Consider the following 18,651-nt stretch of genomic DNA (forward strand, 5'->3'; position numbering starts at 1 on the left):
GGTTTCAATAGCATGGGTCCGCTTACACAGACATTTTCCAACAGTAAATACAACAGCTACACATTGTCCACGTTGCTCGAAGCTGTGGACGTGGAGGAACCAAGCTGCCAATGTGCTCAGAGGGCACTGGCCCTCTGACTGTGCGGAAGGATCGGCGCCCTCTTCCTGAGCTGTGTAAGGGGCAACTGGACAGAGTCCATCAGCTGCTGGAGGGGCAGAGCCACGCTTCCCCACTGTTGCTACGGCCCATTTCACACACGATGGGCACAGTTTGCTTCAAGAGAGGAGGAACAGCAACAAACGTTTACAGAGAAAACACTGCTGCAACTTTCTCGCTCATCCTATCAAACTCCTTGTCCTCGCAAAACCACAGTGCTGGAACCAAAGGAATGCACACAGAGCAGAAACCTAACTTGAGAAGCATTAAAAACAAAAACATATGCAAATACACAAAGTACACACTAAAATACCCCACTTTGATTTCTTTCACGAAAATTTACTACAACCTTGCACAGAGTTTGTCTGTACACGCCCCATGACTTTATATTGTGAAATCACCCAGACAACACCTTACGTTATGACTGGAAGAGACACTGTGGTTTACCACTTCTGAGGGCTCACTCTGGATCAATCATTACAGCAAGCAGGCAGTTATAAAGATGGTAGAAAAAACCCACACTCATTTCTTTGTTGTTTTTTTTTTTAAATAAAAACCACACAAAGTGTTTCTTAAAAAGAGAAATCTCACAAGTTTACAATTGTCATGGCAATACATATTAAAAACCAAAGGATCTCAGAAAATTCACAGTCCCAAATTAAAGGTTAAGAACACTATCCTAATTCATTATTCATGGAATGAATACTGTACAACCACAAACTCGACAAGAAATATTTTGACACTTATAAGGACTATAACTGAAATACATCCTAAAACGTAAGAAACTATAACCATCACAACATGTTAGTAAAAAAGAAAACATTTTACACTAACTTGGAAGAAACTCAGACTGTACTCCACTAGAACTGTTGTCTCAAATATCTGCTTCTAGAAGACACAGATTCCTAGATCTTCACTCTACGTAAGAAATGTCCTATAAAATCATGTATTAATTCGTATTTTGCTTAATAAAAGTATAATTTAACTGACTTAGGAAAGTGACTTTTAAAGGAAACTTAGTGTGACTGCTTCTACCGGGGAGCGAGGGAGGGAGGGTGGGCCCGTGGCCCTGGCCTGCTTTCTTGGGCCACGGACACCCCTGTGTGTGGGGCTCTGGGGGCACTCGGGAGGGAGTGGGGCCTAGCGGGCTCGACCACCTTTCCCATTGCCACTTGGAAACAAGCAGAAAGAAAAGCAGCACACGTGTTCTGAGGTAGCAACAGGTCTGCCGAAGAAGAATGAGAGCAATGGACACAAACCACAAGCAGAGCGGGTGGGGCGAGATGGCCCAGATGCGGTGGCGAAGATGCAGACGGTGCTGGAGTTCCGAGGGCAGCTCCAGCCCACGAGGACACGCGCACCAAGGGCATGGCCTACCTGTCCACACCAAGGGACACACCCCGAGAGCACAGCTGGACCTCGAAAACGACCAGAAGGGACTTAACATCAGGGACAGACGCTCATCCTTTCCCTGCTCCGATGCCCATGGGAGCCCCTGGGAGCCACACAAGGCCTCCTATGGGGGCACTGCCTAATTACCTGCTAAGGGCACACAAACTGATGGAAAGATGACGAAGCGAGGGCAACGATCAGGGTGCGGCATCCTGGAGCAGAGACCCTCCATCTGCACTGAATGAACTGTTAGTTACACAGCTAGGCCTGGGAACCGCGTCGCCTCCACAACACCTGCATGTGGTGTTGACTGACTGACTCTAGAACGAAGGGTCCTCAAGACTACTTTAGGGTGATTTCAAAAAGTGTCCAGTCTATCCACCCCTCACCCCAAAGCCACTGCCATTACAGTGACAAATGCTGAGTATCTGTCAAGAAACTCAGAGAGCCATCCCGTCAGCTCTCGCCTCTCTGATCCAAGTCCCTCTCCTGCGCTCGCTGCTCCGCAGTGGCCGAGTCCGGGGGTCGGGGCGGGGCCTCCAACGTGGCCGCTCCCCGAGCAGGTGGGGCGCCCGAGCGCTGGCTGCGCTGCGGTCCCCCTCGGCGTCCGCCCTGGCACCCCAGCTCCCACTACGCGGTGCGGCGACTAGTTTCTGCCCTGCTCCCTGCCTATTCCTCTGTGTTCTCAGTGTCTCATCGCCAAGCTTCTCTACCCGCAGTGCTCACTTACTTTGTTGGTTTCGCTTGTCACTGGCATTTTTCAAAGGGAGGCAAACAGGACAGTCATGCCGTGTGCAGTTCTTCCAATGAGAGATGATTTGCCGTGAAGATGCGCAATGGGCAACTATGACCAGAAAAACAACGAGATGTTATTCTTCCATCCAAATCGTCGCGCGTTCAATTACACCTACATTGTAAGGCCAGCTTCCATAAAAGGTGATCACAAGTGAAACTGTAGCACAGTGCAGGCAGTCCTCAGCTTACAAACAGGCTGCTTTCCAGAAAGTTTGTAAGTCGACTACTGAGAATTCCAAACAAAAACTTCCCAGAGAAGCAATGTTATGAATGATGGTGAACAAGGTTCAGCCCACAAATCAAAAACAAAACGAAACTACTTGGCCTGAAATACCACACAAGTGGAATGAAAGGCAGAACAAATAATAATTCTGTAATGTCACTATTTACAATAAAAAGTTTACATTATGTTTATTAATGCTCAAGGATGAAACCATCTGAACACTAGAGTTGAAGAAACATAGCGAAGCAAATGAGAGGTCTGTGGAGACCCTGAGGGGGCCCGGGCACTTCTCAGAGCACCCGAGACGGCAGCTGCGGCCGGTCCCTCTGTCTCTATCTTCGCTTCCACTTCTTCCTAAAGGTCCAGCACGACCCTCCTCTGCTTCTCCATCAGGACAGGGTTACACTCGGGACTCATGAGCGTCACAAGGGGAAGCAGGGAGATCAGGGAGACTCTCCCCAAGGTTAGGAGCACAAGTGAGAAGAGACAGAAAGAGGATAAAGATTAAAGGGAAGCAGAACTGTTAGTTAAGGGAAGGCTTCTTCAGGAGAACTGAGTTGTCTGTGTCAAGACCAGAGAGGGGACACGTGTGTGCATGATTCTTCCCTCTGTAGAGCAAGGAAGGAGGTGGCAGGGGTGGGCAGTACACACAGGTCCCCAGGACAACCGGGCCGGGAGCCCGATGAGCCAAGACAGAAGGGCGGAGGGGCGAGGCAGCAGCCCTGGCGCCTGGGCGCACAAAACGACTGCAAGACAGATGCTCTAGGCTTGGGGAAAGGTGGGCACATGCACGTGTGCACACTACACTGTCAAAAAGAAAACCTGATCTAGACATGTATGGCGAAGACAGTGCTCAAGAAGGGACACAGGTCTTCTGTGACAGAGGAAGGCAGAGAAGAACGAATGCAGGGCCCAGCCCCACCAGCAAAAGTTCACGGAACGTTGTAGAAGCACATCGCCTTTCTCCTGGGCAGGTGAGCGTCCAGAGGCATCTGACTGGTCAGCACATGGGGACGTGGGAAGTGGGAACCTTCTCAACAGGAGAGGTGCCAGAGAATACCAGACAAGTCCACCCTTGGCTCTGCCACCAGGACCTGAGCAAACGGCACTTACCTTGACAAGCCTTCCCAGCCTGACAATGCGTCATGTGATTCAAGACGTTTTTCATGGTTCGACAATGTGGGAGTGCGCAGGCCCGGACCTCTCCGTTGGCTTGTTCTCGCCTCTGACATTTATGAGCGTGAAGCAGTAGGACCAGCTGCTGCTGTATCAGTTTGCGTTTTTCGGGATCTGCAGTGGGGCCCGTTGCAATTGCCTGGGTGGGTACAATTCCCACTGATGTTTGCATCTGAGGCTAAAATAAAACAAATTAACACAAACATTTTAATAAGCTTTCAGAGTTCCAATTCATGTTCATTAACTATTTTTTCAAACTAAGGGTAAAGCTGAGTGATAGTTTAGGCCACAATGAGAATGCAGCTGGTGAGGTTCCTTTAATTCATCGGCAATTTATCACACTACAATACATACAAGTGCAGGAAAAGCCCTTATTATATTAGGTTGAACCATATCAAACTATTGTTTCTCTAAGCCAAATGACCAAACGTTGGCAATTCTATAGGATTCAACCTAATAAAAAGATCGCCAAGGCCTGACCAATTCCAACCCACTGAGAAGATCTGACGGCGCAGAGCAATCAGAGCCACCCTGCAGATGTCTAGTCTTCTGACCGGAAGGACAATACCTGCAGCATTCATTACTTCTCAAAGATTAAGACAGCATTTATCTTGAATACAACCATCCAGTACAATCGTTAATGCTTTGCATTTCATTAAAATTTCTACTCAGACATCAGACAATATTTTTTCTATGTATTTGATGATGTGCTAAAGATACAGAAACAGAGCTTAGTTACTTTCATCCTTTCAAAATAGTAGGCCAGATCAACCATACCTCTTAACTGCAAAGAACACGGAAAAGGGGACCTGTGGAACTTCTTACTCTTTACCAACTACCAATATTCTTCAGAAATTTACTAAAGAAACTTTGAAATAAGAGAAATGTAAAGTTCCTAACATGCAACAATATAACCCACATTTCCGGGATTTTCTGATCTATTGCTCTGATTAAGTCACACTTCTGACTTCATTTTACAACATCTAGTGCTTCCCACGAAGTACAACACAGCTCCGATTTTTCAAATGAAGAATCAAAACTATATACATTTGCAACTAGGAGAACACCAAGTAAAAACATATTTCTTTATGAATCAAAGTTCACTGTAAAAAGAGCGTTTTGTATTTTGGCTTTACCTCGATGAGAACTCATAAAATAAGTATGTAGAAAAGCTACCTGGCTTCACTCAAGAGCACAACTCCTAGAACCCTAACCAGGAACCAAAACAAAAACAAAATTCAAGCCAAGAGGCTGAGTGTACTGAGTGGAGAAGTACTTAACGCCTGAGGGAAAACAGCCTCTTTCCCTTATGTCTATTTCCCCAATTACAAAAATGTGGAAAGCAAAAGAACTAAGGAAATACTTAACACCTGCAATCCTGAGAGCCAGGAGTCCACTGAGGAAGTGCAGACAGGTTTTTCTTCTCCCAGTCGTTTCTGTATGTATGAACCATGACCAACAGTCTCATTTATATGAATTTGGCTTGGTATTTATTCTAGGTTCTGCCCTGTACCAGTAAGTTGTAGCATGATGCGTAGTGAACATGCGGCTGTACATTCATTTATCCAAACTCCAAAGACTGGGGATAAACTGTAGCCACTCCTCTTTTTTCTGACACTTTAAAATAAGGCTTCAATAAACAAACAGCCTGTGACTATGCCCTCTGCAGCATTCAGTACCTACGTTAAATGATTCTGCATCCATCAGCTTATTTCCATGGACTACAAAGTCCAAGCGAAAATCAACAGGAACAGAAGAATATGGGAAATGTAAGATGATCCCTGGTTAGGTCTCTTTTGCATTTACAAAAAAATTTCAAACATGTGGAAAAGTAGAAAGGAAAGGATACCATTATCACATCTAACCAAATGAAGGATTCTTTAGTATCTTCTAACATCTAGTCCATACACAAATTTCTCAACTTGTCTCCAAACAGTCTTTTAGAGTTGGTGTGCACAGATCAGGACCCAGTTCAGGCCCACACCCTCCACCTGGTTACTGTCTTTAAGGTTCTTCATCTCCTGCTACCCTCCCCCGCCTTTACTTTCTCACAATACTGACGTCTGGAAGAATCAAGCCAGTTGTCCTCCTGCCATTTCTTAAAACACAGAAATACTACATACAAAATAAATAAATTAACGTAAAAAGAGGTATCATATAAAAACCTGGTTAAAAAAATCTCGATCATATGATTAAATTATAAAAGACTTTTAAAGTCATTAAAAATTAACACATTGTTTCTCATCTGCAATGTTCTCAATCACACATTTTAAACTGTATTTGATGGTATGTTGAAACCTCAACATGTAGAAACAGCACAGCTGGAAATACAGCATGTTCAAGTCTGGGTCTATTCTCCATCTACATGTAGCTGTTTAGTAAGCCTACACACTGTTTACACATCTCAAAAACAAACTGGAGGATGAAGCTGAGTCACCAGCAACATGAAGCAGACAACACGTCTCGTGTCCCTGGGTTAGCCTTCCCCATATAACTCCATGGGCTTGCATGAGGCTAGTCCAGGTTGCAAAGTGCTTACAAATGTGGGGCACATTTAATTTCCTTCTCTCTCAGGCTGGTGCTCAACAAGAAGTAAGAGCTGTATGAACTTCTGCAACAATCTGTCAGAAGCAGCCTTTAGATTCTATCAACTTCCCAGCTCAGTCCCCACTGTCCAGGCGGGAGAAGAGAATTAAAAGAAAAATGCTTAAACAAGAACCTCCCTTTAAACATACAGAACAAAATTTGCAAATTCCCCCCAAAAGTACTTTATAATTTTAGGCAACTTTATTTTTGCAATGACCAAGAATATTTTGGAAAATGGTAAAAATGAAGGAGGACTCTATCCTGCCATAGATTCTTAGGTATGTAACCAAAAACAGAAACCATGGTAACGAAAAAAATAAACTAGCCCTCATTAAAATTAAAAGCTGTTAAGTTTCAAAAGACACCATCAAGAAAGTGAAAGACAACCCAAAGAATGGGAGAAAACATCTGCAAATCACAGATGTGACAATGGACTTATATCTAAAACATTCAAAGTACTCTTAAAACTCGATGATTTAAAAAAAAAAAGGAATCTAATTTTTTTAAATGGACAAAGTATACGAAGAGACATTTTCCCAAAGAAGATATACAGAGAAACACATGAAAAAACTGGTATGTTTACTGAAACATGAAACCCATGAAAAAGCACTCGATACCATTAACTATCATCAGAACCACAGTGAGGTACTCTTTTACACCTACCGCATGGCTACAGTTTAAAAACGAGACAGTAACAAGTGCTGATGGAGAAGAACCTGGTCTCTCTCACTCTAGTGGTGTGTGTGTGTGTGAAAGGGTGCAGCCACTTTGGAAAACACTCTGGCAGTGCCTCAAAAGGTTAAACCTGGAGTTACCACCTGGACCAGCAATTCTCTGAAGCATACACCCAAGAGAACTGAAAACATATGTTCACACAAAAACATGGACACTAATGTTTGCAGCAGCAGGATTCCTAATAGCCAAAAAATGGAACCAACTTAAATGGGCATCAAGTAAAGACTAGAAAAACATGATATATCAAAAAAAGGATATAACCCAACCACAAAAAAGGAAGTACCAGTACATGCTACAACATGAATGAACTTCAAAAACACTGTGCTAAGTGAGAACACCAGTCACAAACAACCACATATTGTATAATTCCATTTTGATGAAATGTCCAGAACAGGTAGATCCACAGGGGCAGAAAAGATATTAGTGGTTGCATCTGGCTGAAGATCTCGGGGAAATGGGAGAACTTGCTAACGGTACAGACTTTCTTTCTGAAACATGAAAATGTCCTAAATTTGAACATGGTTGGTGATGGTGGCACAAAACACTGGACGCCACTGAACTGTGCACTTTAAAGAAGGGGACTCACGGGAAAGCAACCGTATCTCAATAAAGCTGTTTTAAAATGACTTCTATCTCACTAATTATCAAAGAAATGAAATTAGAACAAAGAAGCATCTTTCACTTATCAATATGACCACGATAAAAAAATAATAAAGAAAAATGTCCATTCCTTTTGATCCAGTGGTTCTAGGTCTTATAATTTATTACTAGGGAAGTAACTGGACTAGTGTGCTAAAATGTATGTACAAAGACAGACATCACACTTTGATTAAATTACTGAATACTGGAAAATTCCCTAAATGTCTAGAAAAGGCGGACCAATTAAAAAAAATTATGGCTACAGACCTCATGAAATCAGATGCAGGCATGAAAAGTAAGGGGGACCTGAGGAGACCCCAGTCAAAGCCACGTGGAATACAAAGGCCTGGAGCCAAGCCCCAACCAAATCCTGGACCCACCGAGCACTGAGAGATAGAATCACTGTTATCTGGGGCAACTAAGCCCACGCCCCATAACTACTGAGCCTGCCTGCCCTAGAGCCCGTGAGCTGCAACAAGAGAAGCCACTGCACTCAGAAGCCCACACACCACAACCAGGGAGCAGCACCTGCTCGCCGCACAGCAATGGAGACCAGCTCGGCCAAAACACCCACAGACAGACCCCAATAATAATGCAGGCCTTCACGCCGCCAAGAGTTAAATGGAACACATTAAGCTACAAAAGAAAGTCATTAAAATAGTACCATAAAGTCATTCAGTTTTTCCTTATCAACTTCATGCGTTGTTTGAATGTTTTACAAGAAATGTACTATTTTTAGAACCAAAAAAAAAAAAAAAAAAAAAAATCCCACTTTGGGAGGAAAATCAGAAGAATCAGTAGAAAACAATGAACAATTAAATATTAAAAAAACTGTAAAAGTACTAGAAAGTGATACAGGCCTTCGTAAAAATATATAAAGCAGTGGTTCCTAACTAGTCCCCAGTAAAACCTCTTCAAATACAGATTCCCCAGTCGTGCCTCTTAGAGACTACACTTCACAAGATGGGGGTTGGTGGGAGGGTGGGCAGAGCTGTTTGTATTCAAGTTCCACAGAGGAGGCTTCCTTACAACAGCTTTATACTTCTTAAAGGTTTTCCAAAATGAACAGGGATGCGCTTTGACAGTTACAATAAAAAGAAACATTTAGGAGAGCCACTCACAGGTGATTCTCATGCAGCGGCAGTCATGAGTATCGGGAGAGTGCCTGGCCAGACCGCTGTAACAGCGACCGACAAGCCAGGCAACACGCGTGACACACACGAGACAAGGCAGACAGCGCAGGTGTCGCTCCTTCTCCAGTCTTCGCCCCTCAAGGACTCTGTGCTGGGTGCCCAACAAGCAGCAGCTCAGTTAATGCCCACCTGCGGCCCTGGGAGGACTATCGCAGGCCCATACAGCCTCATGCGCGGTGGTGGACCCAGGGGCAGCCTAACAGCAGAGCTCCCACCTCCTTAACCCTTCTGTGCTCACCTTGTCCCAGGGCTGCCCACCTTGCCTTATAAACCATTTGAAGAGAATGTAACAGAAAAACTGAGGAAGGTGGGAGGGGGCTTCGGGATGGGGGACACATATACACCTGTGGCTGATTCATGTCGGTGTATGGCAAAAACCACCACAATACTATGAAGTAATTAGCCCCCAATTAAAATAAATAAATTAAGTTTTTTAAAAAAGAAAAACTGGCCAAGGACAGAACTAAGGAACTTGAGAAACAAAAACATACTAAACACATGTACTTTCATTCTTACCAGTAATCAAGAAATGCAAATCACAATAATTGGACACTATCTCCTCCTGTCAAAGGACAGAATGATAACCCCCAGCCTTGGGAGCATTATGGGATACTAGTGACCTGCTTCCCGGCTTTTGTTGGAAGGCAATACAACAGTATCTATCACAAGCTTTAAAATTCATGCAATGCATTTTGGTAACTCCCATCAGCTCACATGCAGTTCCTAATGCTGGAAGGGGAAGGTTACGGGGGAACAGGAGTCAGTGTTGCCATCACGACCCCCTGCCGGTAAACATTCTGAACCATGAGTAACAGCAGGTGAACATAAAGCGTACAACCCAAGGGCTGTGGAGAGCACAGCCCACTCACCCCATTTCATTGCTAGATCTTTTGTTCTTTGCATGTATCTTGCTGGCATCGTAACTCAACCATCATTTAAACCTCTGTCCATTAAACGGCCTTGAAAGGCAAACATTTTATGTTTATTCTGGTGTATTTCTTAATTTTAAAGGAGCTTGCTGTATTTTTATTAGGTCTGTCATTGTTACATAGGTCTGAGTAATCAGCACCAACCCCATTTTTTTAAAATGCCTTTTATCCTAACAACAGGATCACAGATGTGCACAAGGAGTATGTGTAAAGTTTATCCTGGATTCTTTCTAGAAAAAGAAGTTAATTTTCATGAAGTATCCGAGAATAAATTACAATGTATGCAAAGGACTCTGCAAACAGTAAGAAGCAGAAAGTGACAAGTCAGAACAGTGAACGAAAGTGCTTCCTCTGACCACATGACCACCGCCCCCCATCTGCAGGGCTGGGGTTCCCGGAGACAACTGTTCAGATCAGCCTGGCCCAGACCTTTCACATAACCAATGCAGTCCAGACCCCTACTTCTCTGACATCCTCCCCCGACCCACCTGGAAACTTTACTTCTCCCCAGTCTCCACTTAAAAGTCAGGAAATGACACCAAAGTGAACACCAGGTGGGACAAAGGGTTGTTCTGCAATATCTGCTTGTTCTGATTCCCCCAGAAGGACCCTAGAACAGCTGGTTACACAAAGCTTTGTAGTCATAAAATAGAGAAAATGCTCATTAAATGTACTCAGCTATCAAACCAGGAAGAAGTGATAATCACCTGAGATGATAAAGATCAACTGGTAAGAAAGAGAACAGTTACTTAGAATAATGTTTCTTGTGTCTTCTTTTTGTTTGGTGTCTGTTAATTTTTTAAAAATAAGATTACCTAACAATTTAAGATTTAAATTCAATAAGGAAATAACTAAAAATGATCAAGGTGGACCAGAATGATTTCTAAGCAATCTTCCAAATCAGAAACACTGATTTCACAGTGGAAAACAAACGGCTAAGTCAAGAAAGAAAACTCATGGGCGAGAGAGCACAGGACAGACAACTGGACAGACCCACTCTCCCCCCTGCCCCAGCGTCACTGCTGTCCACTTGGAGAGTCATCTGCCTCGGAGGCTGCGTGGTCAAGTACACCTGTGCAAAGAAACCTCGAGGGTAAAAGCTGCTGGATCTACTCAACAGCCAAGGGGACAGGCCAACCAGATCCACACATCTCAACTGACTTACGAGGTCTTACGGGCATCAGGCCCCGTTACTGTACAACCAGTCCACGAGAATTACCCGTCTACTAACAACTGGCTTCCCAGGTGGCTCAAGGGGTAAAGACTCTGCCTGCCAGTGCAGGTAGACATAAGGGATGCGGGTTCGATCCCTGGGCTGGGAAGGCCCCGGAGGAGGGCACAGAAGCGCAATCCAGTTCTTGCCTGGAGAACTCCATGGACAGAGGAGCCTGGGGGCTACAGCCCAGAAGGCTGCGAAGAAGCAGACACGGCTGAATCGACTCAGCACGCACAACTTTCAAGGAATCATCTTCTCGACCACCCATCTATATGAACATATTCTTCAAGAACATTTATTACAGTAAGTTTTTGATAACTTGGCAAATTAATCATTTGACAGACAAATTAGCTTTTGATGGCTTGAGCCTAAGCGCCATTTCAGATAATTGTGGAAAAGGTAAAAAGAAGTTTGGGAAGTTGGGGCCACACGAAGACAGCTGTGACTCTTCAGACAGACACTGCGCTCACATCTTTGGTAGCTGCGACTGTCTCCTTCCAGACCCATTAAATGTGCTGCCTACTGAGTTCTACCTCTTAAAAAAAATTTTAATTAAAAAAAATTTTATATATAGGTATAATCATTTAAGGTATCTACTGAGTTCTTCCTAAAACAGTCACTTCATTTTCCAGAACACCTGGTACAGTCCCTGTATTTGCTGCTACCGGGCACGCAGAAATTCTGACACTAGTGTGTGTACTGGGCACAACTTGTTTAGACACGAAGAACCTGCCTACTAAGTCTCTGCTTTACATGAAGTCAAAGACCTGAAGGTCTCTGGAGATAATTTATGCTGTTTTACCTAGAGAGCTTCATTGAAGAAAAGGCTATGCTAATTAGACTCTAGAAAAGACATGGTTAATGGAAACTAGTCTTGGAAAGAAGTTAAATGATTTTTTTTTTAGCTCTACTGGGTCTTTGTTGCTGCATGTAGGCTTCCTCTAGTGTGGAGAGCTGGGGCTACCCTCTAGCTGCGGTGTGTGAGCTTCTCACCGCAGTGGCTTCTCCTGTTGTGGCTCTAAGCTCACAGGCTCAGCAGCTGTGGCACAGGGGCTCAGTGGCTCCGTGGCATGTGGTATCTTCCCAAACCAGGGATCAAACCTGTGTCCCCTGCAGTGGCAGGCAGGTTCCTGACCACTGGACCACCAGGGAAACCCAGTTAAATGATCCTGATTGAGTACTTCCAATACCAGTACAACCAATACAGCTGGTCCCTACTATCAAAGAACACCATAAATATTTCTCAATTTATAGCTTTTTTTATATTTGCAACACATCATATTTTGGGCTTAGACTATGTTTCCCAGGCTGATATTTATTGCTAAAACAAAAGAAGATGAGTTTAAATAGTAGAAAGGATTTATATAGGTGCTGGTAAGAATTTTAGATTAGAAATTAATTCTTCAAAGGCCCATAAACTCATCTTCTCATCTTCAAGTTACAGGTGGAGGCGATGAGAATAAGAAAGGTAAATGCCTAAAATCACAAGAACTTGTAGGACTAACAGTGAGAGGCAAGCACTTACTTCCCAACACTGTCCCTTGTATTCCAGTTCAATTACTGAGGCATAATTCATAGCCACAGAGTGATTTTCTACAGAAACTGCTCTCACAGTGAAGAGCTGACGACACCACTCACTTGTCGTTCCAGTGAAGGATGAGAGTGCTGGAAGCTGTCTCCCTAAGTCCTAGGGTGGAGGGAAACACCAGAGTGCCAGTGATTTTAGATCCACGCTTGTGAAGTACTAGGAACTACAGACAATGCTTTAGACATACAAGCATTTAAAGGGCAGCTAAAACTAGGATGAGCCAATCAAAGACAACAACAGGGGGAGACGCTTGGGTTCAGGAAGTTCAATCAGTTCAAGTCTTGATTCCTCAGTGACTGGAAACTGGATATGGAAGATGGAAAATGATGAGAAAATAAGACAAAAAGGGGGAGGGAGACAGTGAAGGTTTCTGAAGTGCTGAAGTGGACACAAAGACTAACAAAGCAGGCCACTCCCCAGTGGGCATTTGGGCATCAAGTCCCTGAGACTGCAGGGGACAGAGCCTCTGGAAGCCTAATCTACACCAGAATCACTGGAGGAGCGTAGTTCCACCACAAGAGGAAGAATAAGTCCATCTACTTGGCAATTATCCTGAACCGTCTTAGAGGGAAGTAGGTGGCACACACTGGAAAACTGAGAAAGAAAAAAACGAAAGTTTCACAAATAACAGTGAGAGACAAAAAGATTCCTCCCTCTTCCTCTAAGAGATTCCGAACCAGGAGGACACAGGGCAGCCCAGAGGCCACTGATGCGGTGGGTCCGCTGACTCACTGCGAAGCAGACAGAACCAACTCCAAGACACACAGCTTGCCCCGGAAGGGCCAGAGCTGATGGCGTGTCACCACGAGCTGCCAGCGGCGCTGCCCCCCAGCTCACTCCAGCCAGACCCTCCTCCTCACGGAGTGCCCTGCACAGTCACCCTCCCCCACTTCAGAGACCTGAACCAGCAGCTGCCTGGGGGGCCTGTCCAGAGCCTTCAGGTTCCAATTCTCTGACACGAGAACAAAATGAATCCTAACACCTCTCCCATGAGCTACTATTTTTCCTTTTGTGAGCAATTTTAACAACTTACTGACCAGAGATGTATTAATTCGTTTTTTGTTATCTGAACTTTATGGAACAGAGATGTTTCAACATTCACTTACGTAACAAATTGCTGACCACAGGTGTGAGTTTCTGTAAAAATCCCCCAAGCAATAATGTGTTAAATAAGCAGCACTCCTGATTATTTTCCTTCACTACAACTCTGTCTTTAAAATTAATCAATTATTTGGTTGTGCCACGTCTTAGTCGTGGGACACGAAATCTTGAGTCTTTGTTGACACATGTGGGATCTAGTTCCCTGATGGGGACTGAACCCGGGGCCCCTGCAGCAGGAACAGAGTCAGCCACTGGGCCACCAGGGAAGTCCCTCCTCCATTACAAGTTTGGAATGGCAAATTCTCTATAATACAGTTCTTAGTTTTTCTCAAAACAACAACAAAAAACCCCAACACACATGAACTTCCTGTTAGAAATAACCCTGTGGGAGACCACAGTGGAGCGCCCACAGCAGACTCCAGAGAGAAACTGACAGTGGGGCCCCTCTGGTCACCAAACCTTCTCAGGTGAGATAAGCCCAGAGGTGCCCCACCTGAAACGGGGCCCCTTCAAAACAACCCCACACCCGTCATGAAGGTCAGCAACAATCCGGTACCAGCTGATACCCGAATTCCGCCCCCTTCCTGCTAACGCTCCCATGCTCTGTTGAAAATGGCAAGAAGGGCAACATCACTGAGGGGTCAGGAGGCCCCTGCTTCCAGAGGACTGCCCTGGGACAACTCCGCTCCGTCTGGGCAAACTTCTCCTTTGAGACAGCCCACGTGGACCTTGAAGCCAGGCTACAGAAAGACAATCCAACCTATGCCCCCACCAAAATCACCCTTCTTCATCAGTAAAATTTATATTATTTTGAAATTCTTACATCCATGTGAGTAATCCTAGAAAACTGGATAGTGAACACATACATTTAATAGTGGTCACTCTTCTTAATTCACATTATAAACAATAGCATACATACTGAGTCTTTTTAGACCTAAAACTTGACTGATTTCAAAGATGCTACAATGTGGGGGGGGGGGGGGGAAGTGCACCTTAGAATCATGAAATACAGTGTAATAATATGGTGAAAATTCTAAGAACTTCAAAAATCTGAAGAAAGTTAAGAAATTACAAATAAAATGGCCGAAGACAGAGCTACAATGAAATCCATGTGAAAATTTAGGGAGATGTGGCATTTGCTCTTGAACGCTGTCCTGGGGATATGGACGCCCTCAAGGACCCCATCTGCAATGGGAGCTCTGCGCCCTTTGGAGCTCCCGGCAGCACAACCCAGAGGGAGACCTCAGAGCATAGCGAGCCACAGGTTTCCATGACTACGGGCCACACGGCCCGCACGCTCCCTGACCGCCCACACATCTACCTGCACACTCCAGCGACGATCTTTGGCCCTCACCTCGCTCACCACCTCACCAGTCACCATCCCCTCTCAGTCTCCTCTCCCACCTTCAGGGACATCGCCAGTCCCCCTGGACAGTGGCCACCCTACTTGTATGTCCGTCCACCTGCCTGGCCTCTTCACCTGGACATCTCACAAGCATCTCAAGAGGAGCAGGTCTACGGTGGAATTACAAGTGCCCTCTCCTTCGTCACCCTTTTCCCAGCCTGCTCCTCTGCTAGCTCTGTAAATGGTTCCACCACCCACCAAGTCATCTCTCATGGTGACCCCACTCTAGCGGCAAATCTTGTCTGGTCTCCTGTCCCTACTGTGACCTGTCTCCTCTAGCCTGGACCACTGCAGCGGCCACTACCACCCACAGCCTCCCTGAGATAGCTCCAGCTGAGCCCCCAGTACTCACCTCACACCACTTTCCCCTCATCCTTCCCTGGACTTCTGCTGGCTCCCATACAAGCCATGCTCTTCCAGAGCCCTGGGGTCTCCACGGCTTCTGCTCACCCTCCCGAACTTGCCCTTAAACCCCATTCTTGGTGCAGCTCTCTCTCTGATGGTTCCATCTAAGGAGATCCCCGTGTCAACCTCAACCTCTGTGTGCTACTCAGACCTGCTGGGGCAGTCTGTATTTGATTATTTGTTTTCCATCACCACTGCCACCCCCCACGCCCGCAATTCCATGGGGGCGAGCGCTACATCACTCACAGCCACATTCCAGATACACCTGGGCTCAGAAAAGGTGCTCAACAAAAGTGGCAAATTAAAGGACTGGCCACACCCCTGGCTTCCTCTGCACCCCCAGTGATGGAGAGGAGACAGGCACGAGCCCCTTGGCCAAAGATCGAGTGTCTCAATGGTTCCACAAAGAGCTCAACCAGGGCACCAGGCGAGCTGGAGTCAGAGTCCCAAACTCACCCAATCAGCACACAGAACCTCGTTGGGATTTACAAGGTCACTCTCCAAAGCATGACAAAAACCACAAGAACATTCAAGGTGCAAATTTCTCTCTCTTTTTTCTAAAGAGACCTAAGTCTTTGGTAACTGCTTCCTTCCTGCAGACAACAATCTCTGAGCCCCAACAGGCAAGATACAATTTAGAAAGTTCAAGGAAGACCACCAAATATGTTTGAGGAACTGATATAAGTGATATAAACACCCCAAAGAGCTCGGAGCCCCTAAAACATGATGGCCAGGACCACTGAAAGAGTTCTGGGCCTTGCAGACAACAGGCTACAAACCCTGAATAAACTCAGTCGCATCCTCAGCCTCCTCGTCTGTAAAACGGGAGGTGAATGATGTCTTTCAAGAGGCTGTGAAAGAGTAAGGTACAACACACAATGAGAAAGCTCTTGGATACCAGGCAAGTGACGTGCCCTCGCGCCCTGCTCCTCTGACGGTCCCCACCAGCCCCTGTGCGCACCCAATAGCGCGAAGGCCGAGACTTCAGACATACATGCTGGTGAAGCTCTGGTGCCTCATGGGTGAATGTCTGAGGACCTTACTCCAAAGACAACAGCTGTGCGTCACTTCCCGGGTCCACCTGGGTCCCCATGGGAAAGCGGTGGCTAGGCTGGCACAGACCAAGGCACTGCCCCAGTTCACCAGGCTGTCCAGAGGGGCCCAAGGATGGGGGAGGTTGGGGTGGGGGGAAGAGATGGTCTCATTTATTAGCTTCACAGACAGAAGGATGAGATTTTATCACTACTGACTCCTCTAACCGTTCCCCAGGGCAGGGGCTTTCAACTGGGGCGGGCTGGGGGTGGTGGGGGTTAGGCAGGGAAAGGAAGGGAATGGGGGAGGGCTGGGAGCACTGAGTGGTGAAGGCCAGGGTTCCTGCTAAGTATCCCACAACATACAGCATGGCCGTGCAACTGAGAAACCTCCAGCAGAGAGAAGCCCTTCCACAGCCCAGAGCTCCAGGCCATGCGCAGGTGGACAGAGAAGCTTCTTTCCCATCTGGTCTGACCCTGCCCTTGTTCAGCGCACCAGTCCTGGGAATTCAGTCCCTGGAGCCGCAGAGGTGGGCAGAGGACCATGGGGAAGCGTTTCTGCCACTAGACTGTGCGTGAAGGAGAGAGGGTGAAAAAGCGGGGCTGGAGAAAATTTTAAAGAAGAAAAGGGAGGAAAAAGTTGGGTCATGGTTTCCCAGACTACAAAACACAGGATGTCTGTGAAAAGCAAACACTTTTACTCCCGAAGCCAAAATGTGCTCCAGGTCCCTGAGCAAACCCAGGGGACAATCAGCAGCACTGAAGTCCACACGACTGCCCCCCAGTGAGGACTCGGGGAGGCAAGGTTAGGGAGAGCAGCGCTGGGGGGTGGGGGCGGGGGCGTGCGAGAAGCAGTGGGCTTTGCCTTAAGTTCTGGATCTGCCTGGCTGCAAACAGAACGATCCTGGCCACACACAGTTATTGGAGAGAGAGAAGCAGACTCAGGAGAGTCACCGAGATGCCCATAAGGAGAAGCGGTCAGAACTCGGAGCAGCTTGAGGACAAGCCTCATCACTCATACTCTCTCTTGTTTTAAGATGTGAGAATGTGGCAAACAGAGCAAACCTGATCAGAACACCTCGATATCACCCCATGTCCTGATTTTTATCAAAAACAAAGAGAAAGAGACCCAGCTCTTTCTGCTTCCAACAACCTCCAGACTCCTAAGTACTGTAAGTACTTAGTTCTGGCAAATGTCCCAAGTTACCGAAGATGCTAACATCCAGGGAAGCAGGTGATAGTGATAGAGGAATTCTCTGGGATATCTTCACAACAAATACTCCAAGTTACAGTTTTTAAAAAATCAAAAGACCAAGAACCACCTTTTTTGAACATAACCCCCAGCTTTCTTCTGAGCCAGATGGCTCCGCATAGCTGCGTGGCCGGCAGCCCCGGGGCTGGCCCGAGGAAAGGAGAGTGGCTGCTGCAGGCCCTGACCCCACACTAAAGGCACATCAGAGACGCGCACAGTGAGGTCCAACAGAAGAACACACTTCGCGCGAGTGGCTGGAACTCAAGCTATTCCATCTTGCGGCACAAAGGAGCTATTTCCCACTGATCCCTGGGTTAGTGAGATCGAGAGTTACAAGGAGTTTCTATTTTATAGGTAGGAAATCTCAGGGAGAATGAAGACACGTGAAGCCATCTCTCAAGTCAGACAGGACACACATATCTCCAGAGAAGTCACAGTTCTCTGAGATAAATGTCCTTCGTTTGACTGTGACACAAATTGATGGGCTTCTACTGACAGCCTCAACCTCTGACAGACAGGAAGTGTAAAAAAGCCAAAAAAGCCCATGTTCCCCATTCTCTCAGCTCTCCTACTGAATCAGAGGGTGACTCTGGAGGAAAGTCAAAGTGACTCACACACCCCCTCCCTCCTGGTAGGGACCACGGGAGGACTAGCTGAATCATCTTTACTAGCCCCTTATGGGCAGCTCATAACAGAAAATTAAACTCACGGAGACAGCACACACAGGAAATACGTGTTATTTTCCTATCACCTACAACACAGTTCTAGCCTTAGATCTTCACTGTCAGCACGATGAAAATCCACACACTGAAGCACCCACTGGAGATC

The 18,651-nt window shown here is 46.1% G+C and overlaps 1 protein-coding gene across 2 annotated transcripts in view; it reads right to left on the minus strand.

Annotated features, from left to right (window-relative positions):
• The window catches only part of CREBBP (CREB binding protein), a 118,745-nt gene that overhangs the window by 45,513 nt on the left and 54,581 nt on the right, over nt 1-18,651 (minus strand). For both annotated transcript variants that reach the window (XM_055561577.1, XM_055561578.1), the window contains exons 4-5: nt 3,681-3,921; nt 2,280-2,393 (exon numbers count right to left, since the gene is read on the minus strand). In XM_055561577.1, coding sequence (XP_055417552.1) covers nt 2,280-2,393; nt 3,681-3,921 — 355 coding nt within the window. The remainder of the gene's footprint in view (nt 1-2,279; nt 2,394-3,680; nt 3,922-18,651) is intronic.

The sequence above is a fragment of the Bubalus kerabau genome, chromosome 23, assembly GCF_029407905.1.
Source record: "Bubalus kerabau isolate K-KA32 ecotype Philippines breed swamp buffalo chromosome 23, PCC_UOA_SB_1v2, whole genome shotgun sequence".
NCBI lineage: Eukaryota > Metazoa > Chordata > Mammalia > Artiodactyla > Bovidae > Bubalus > Bubalus kerabau.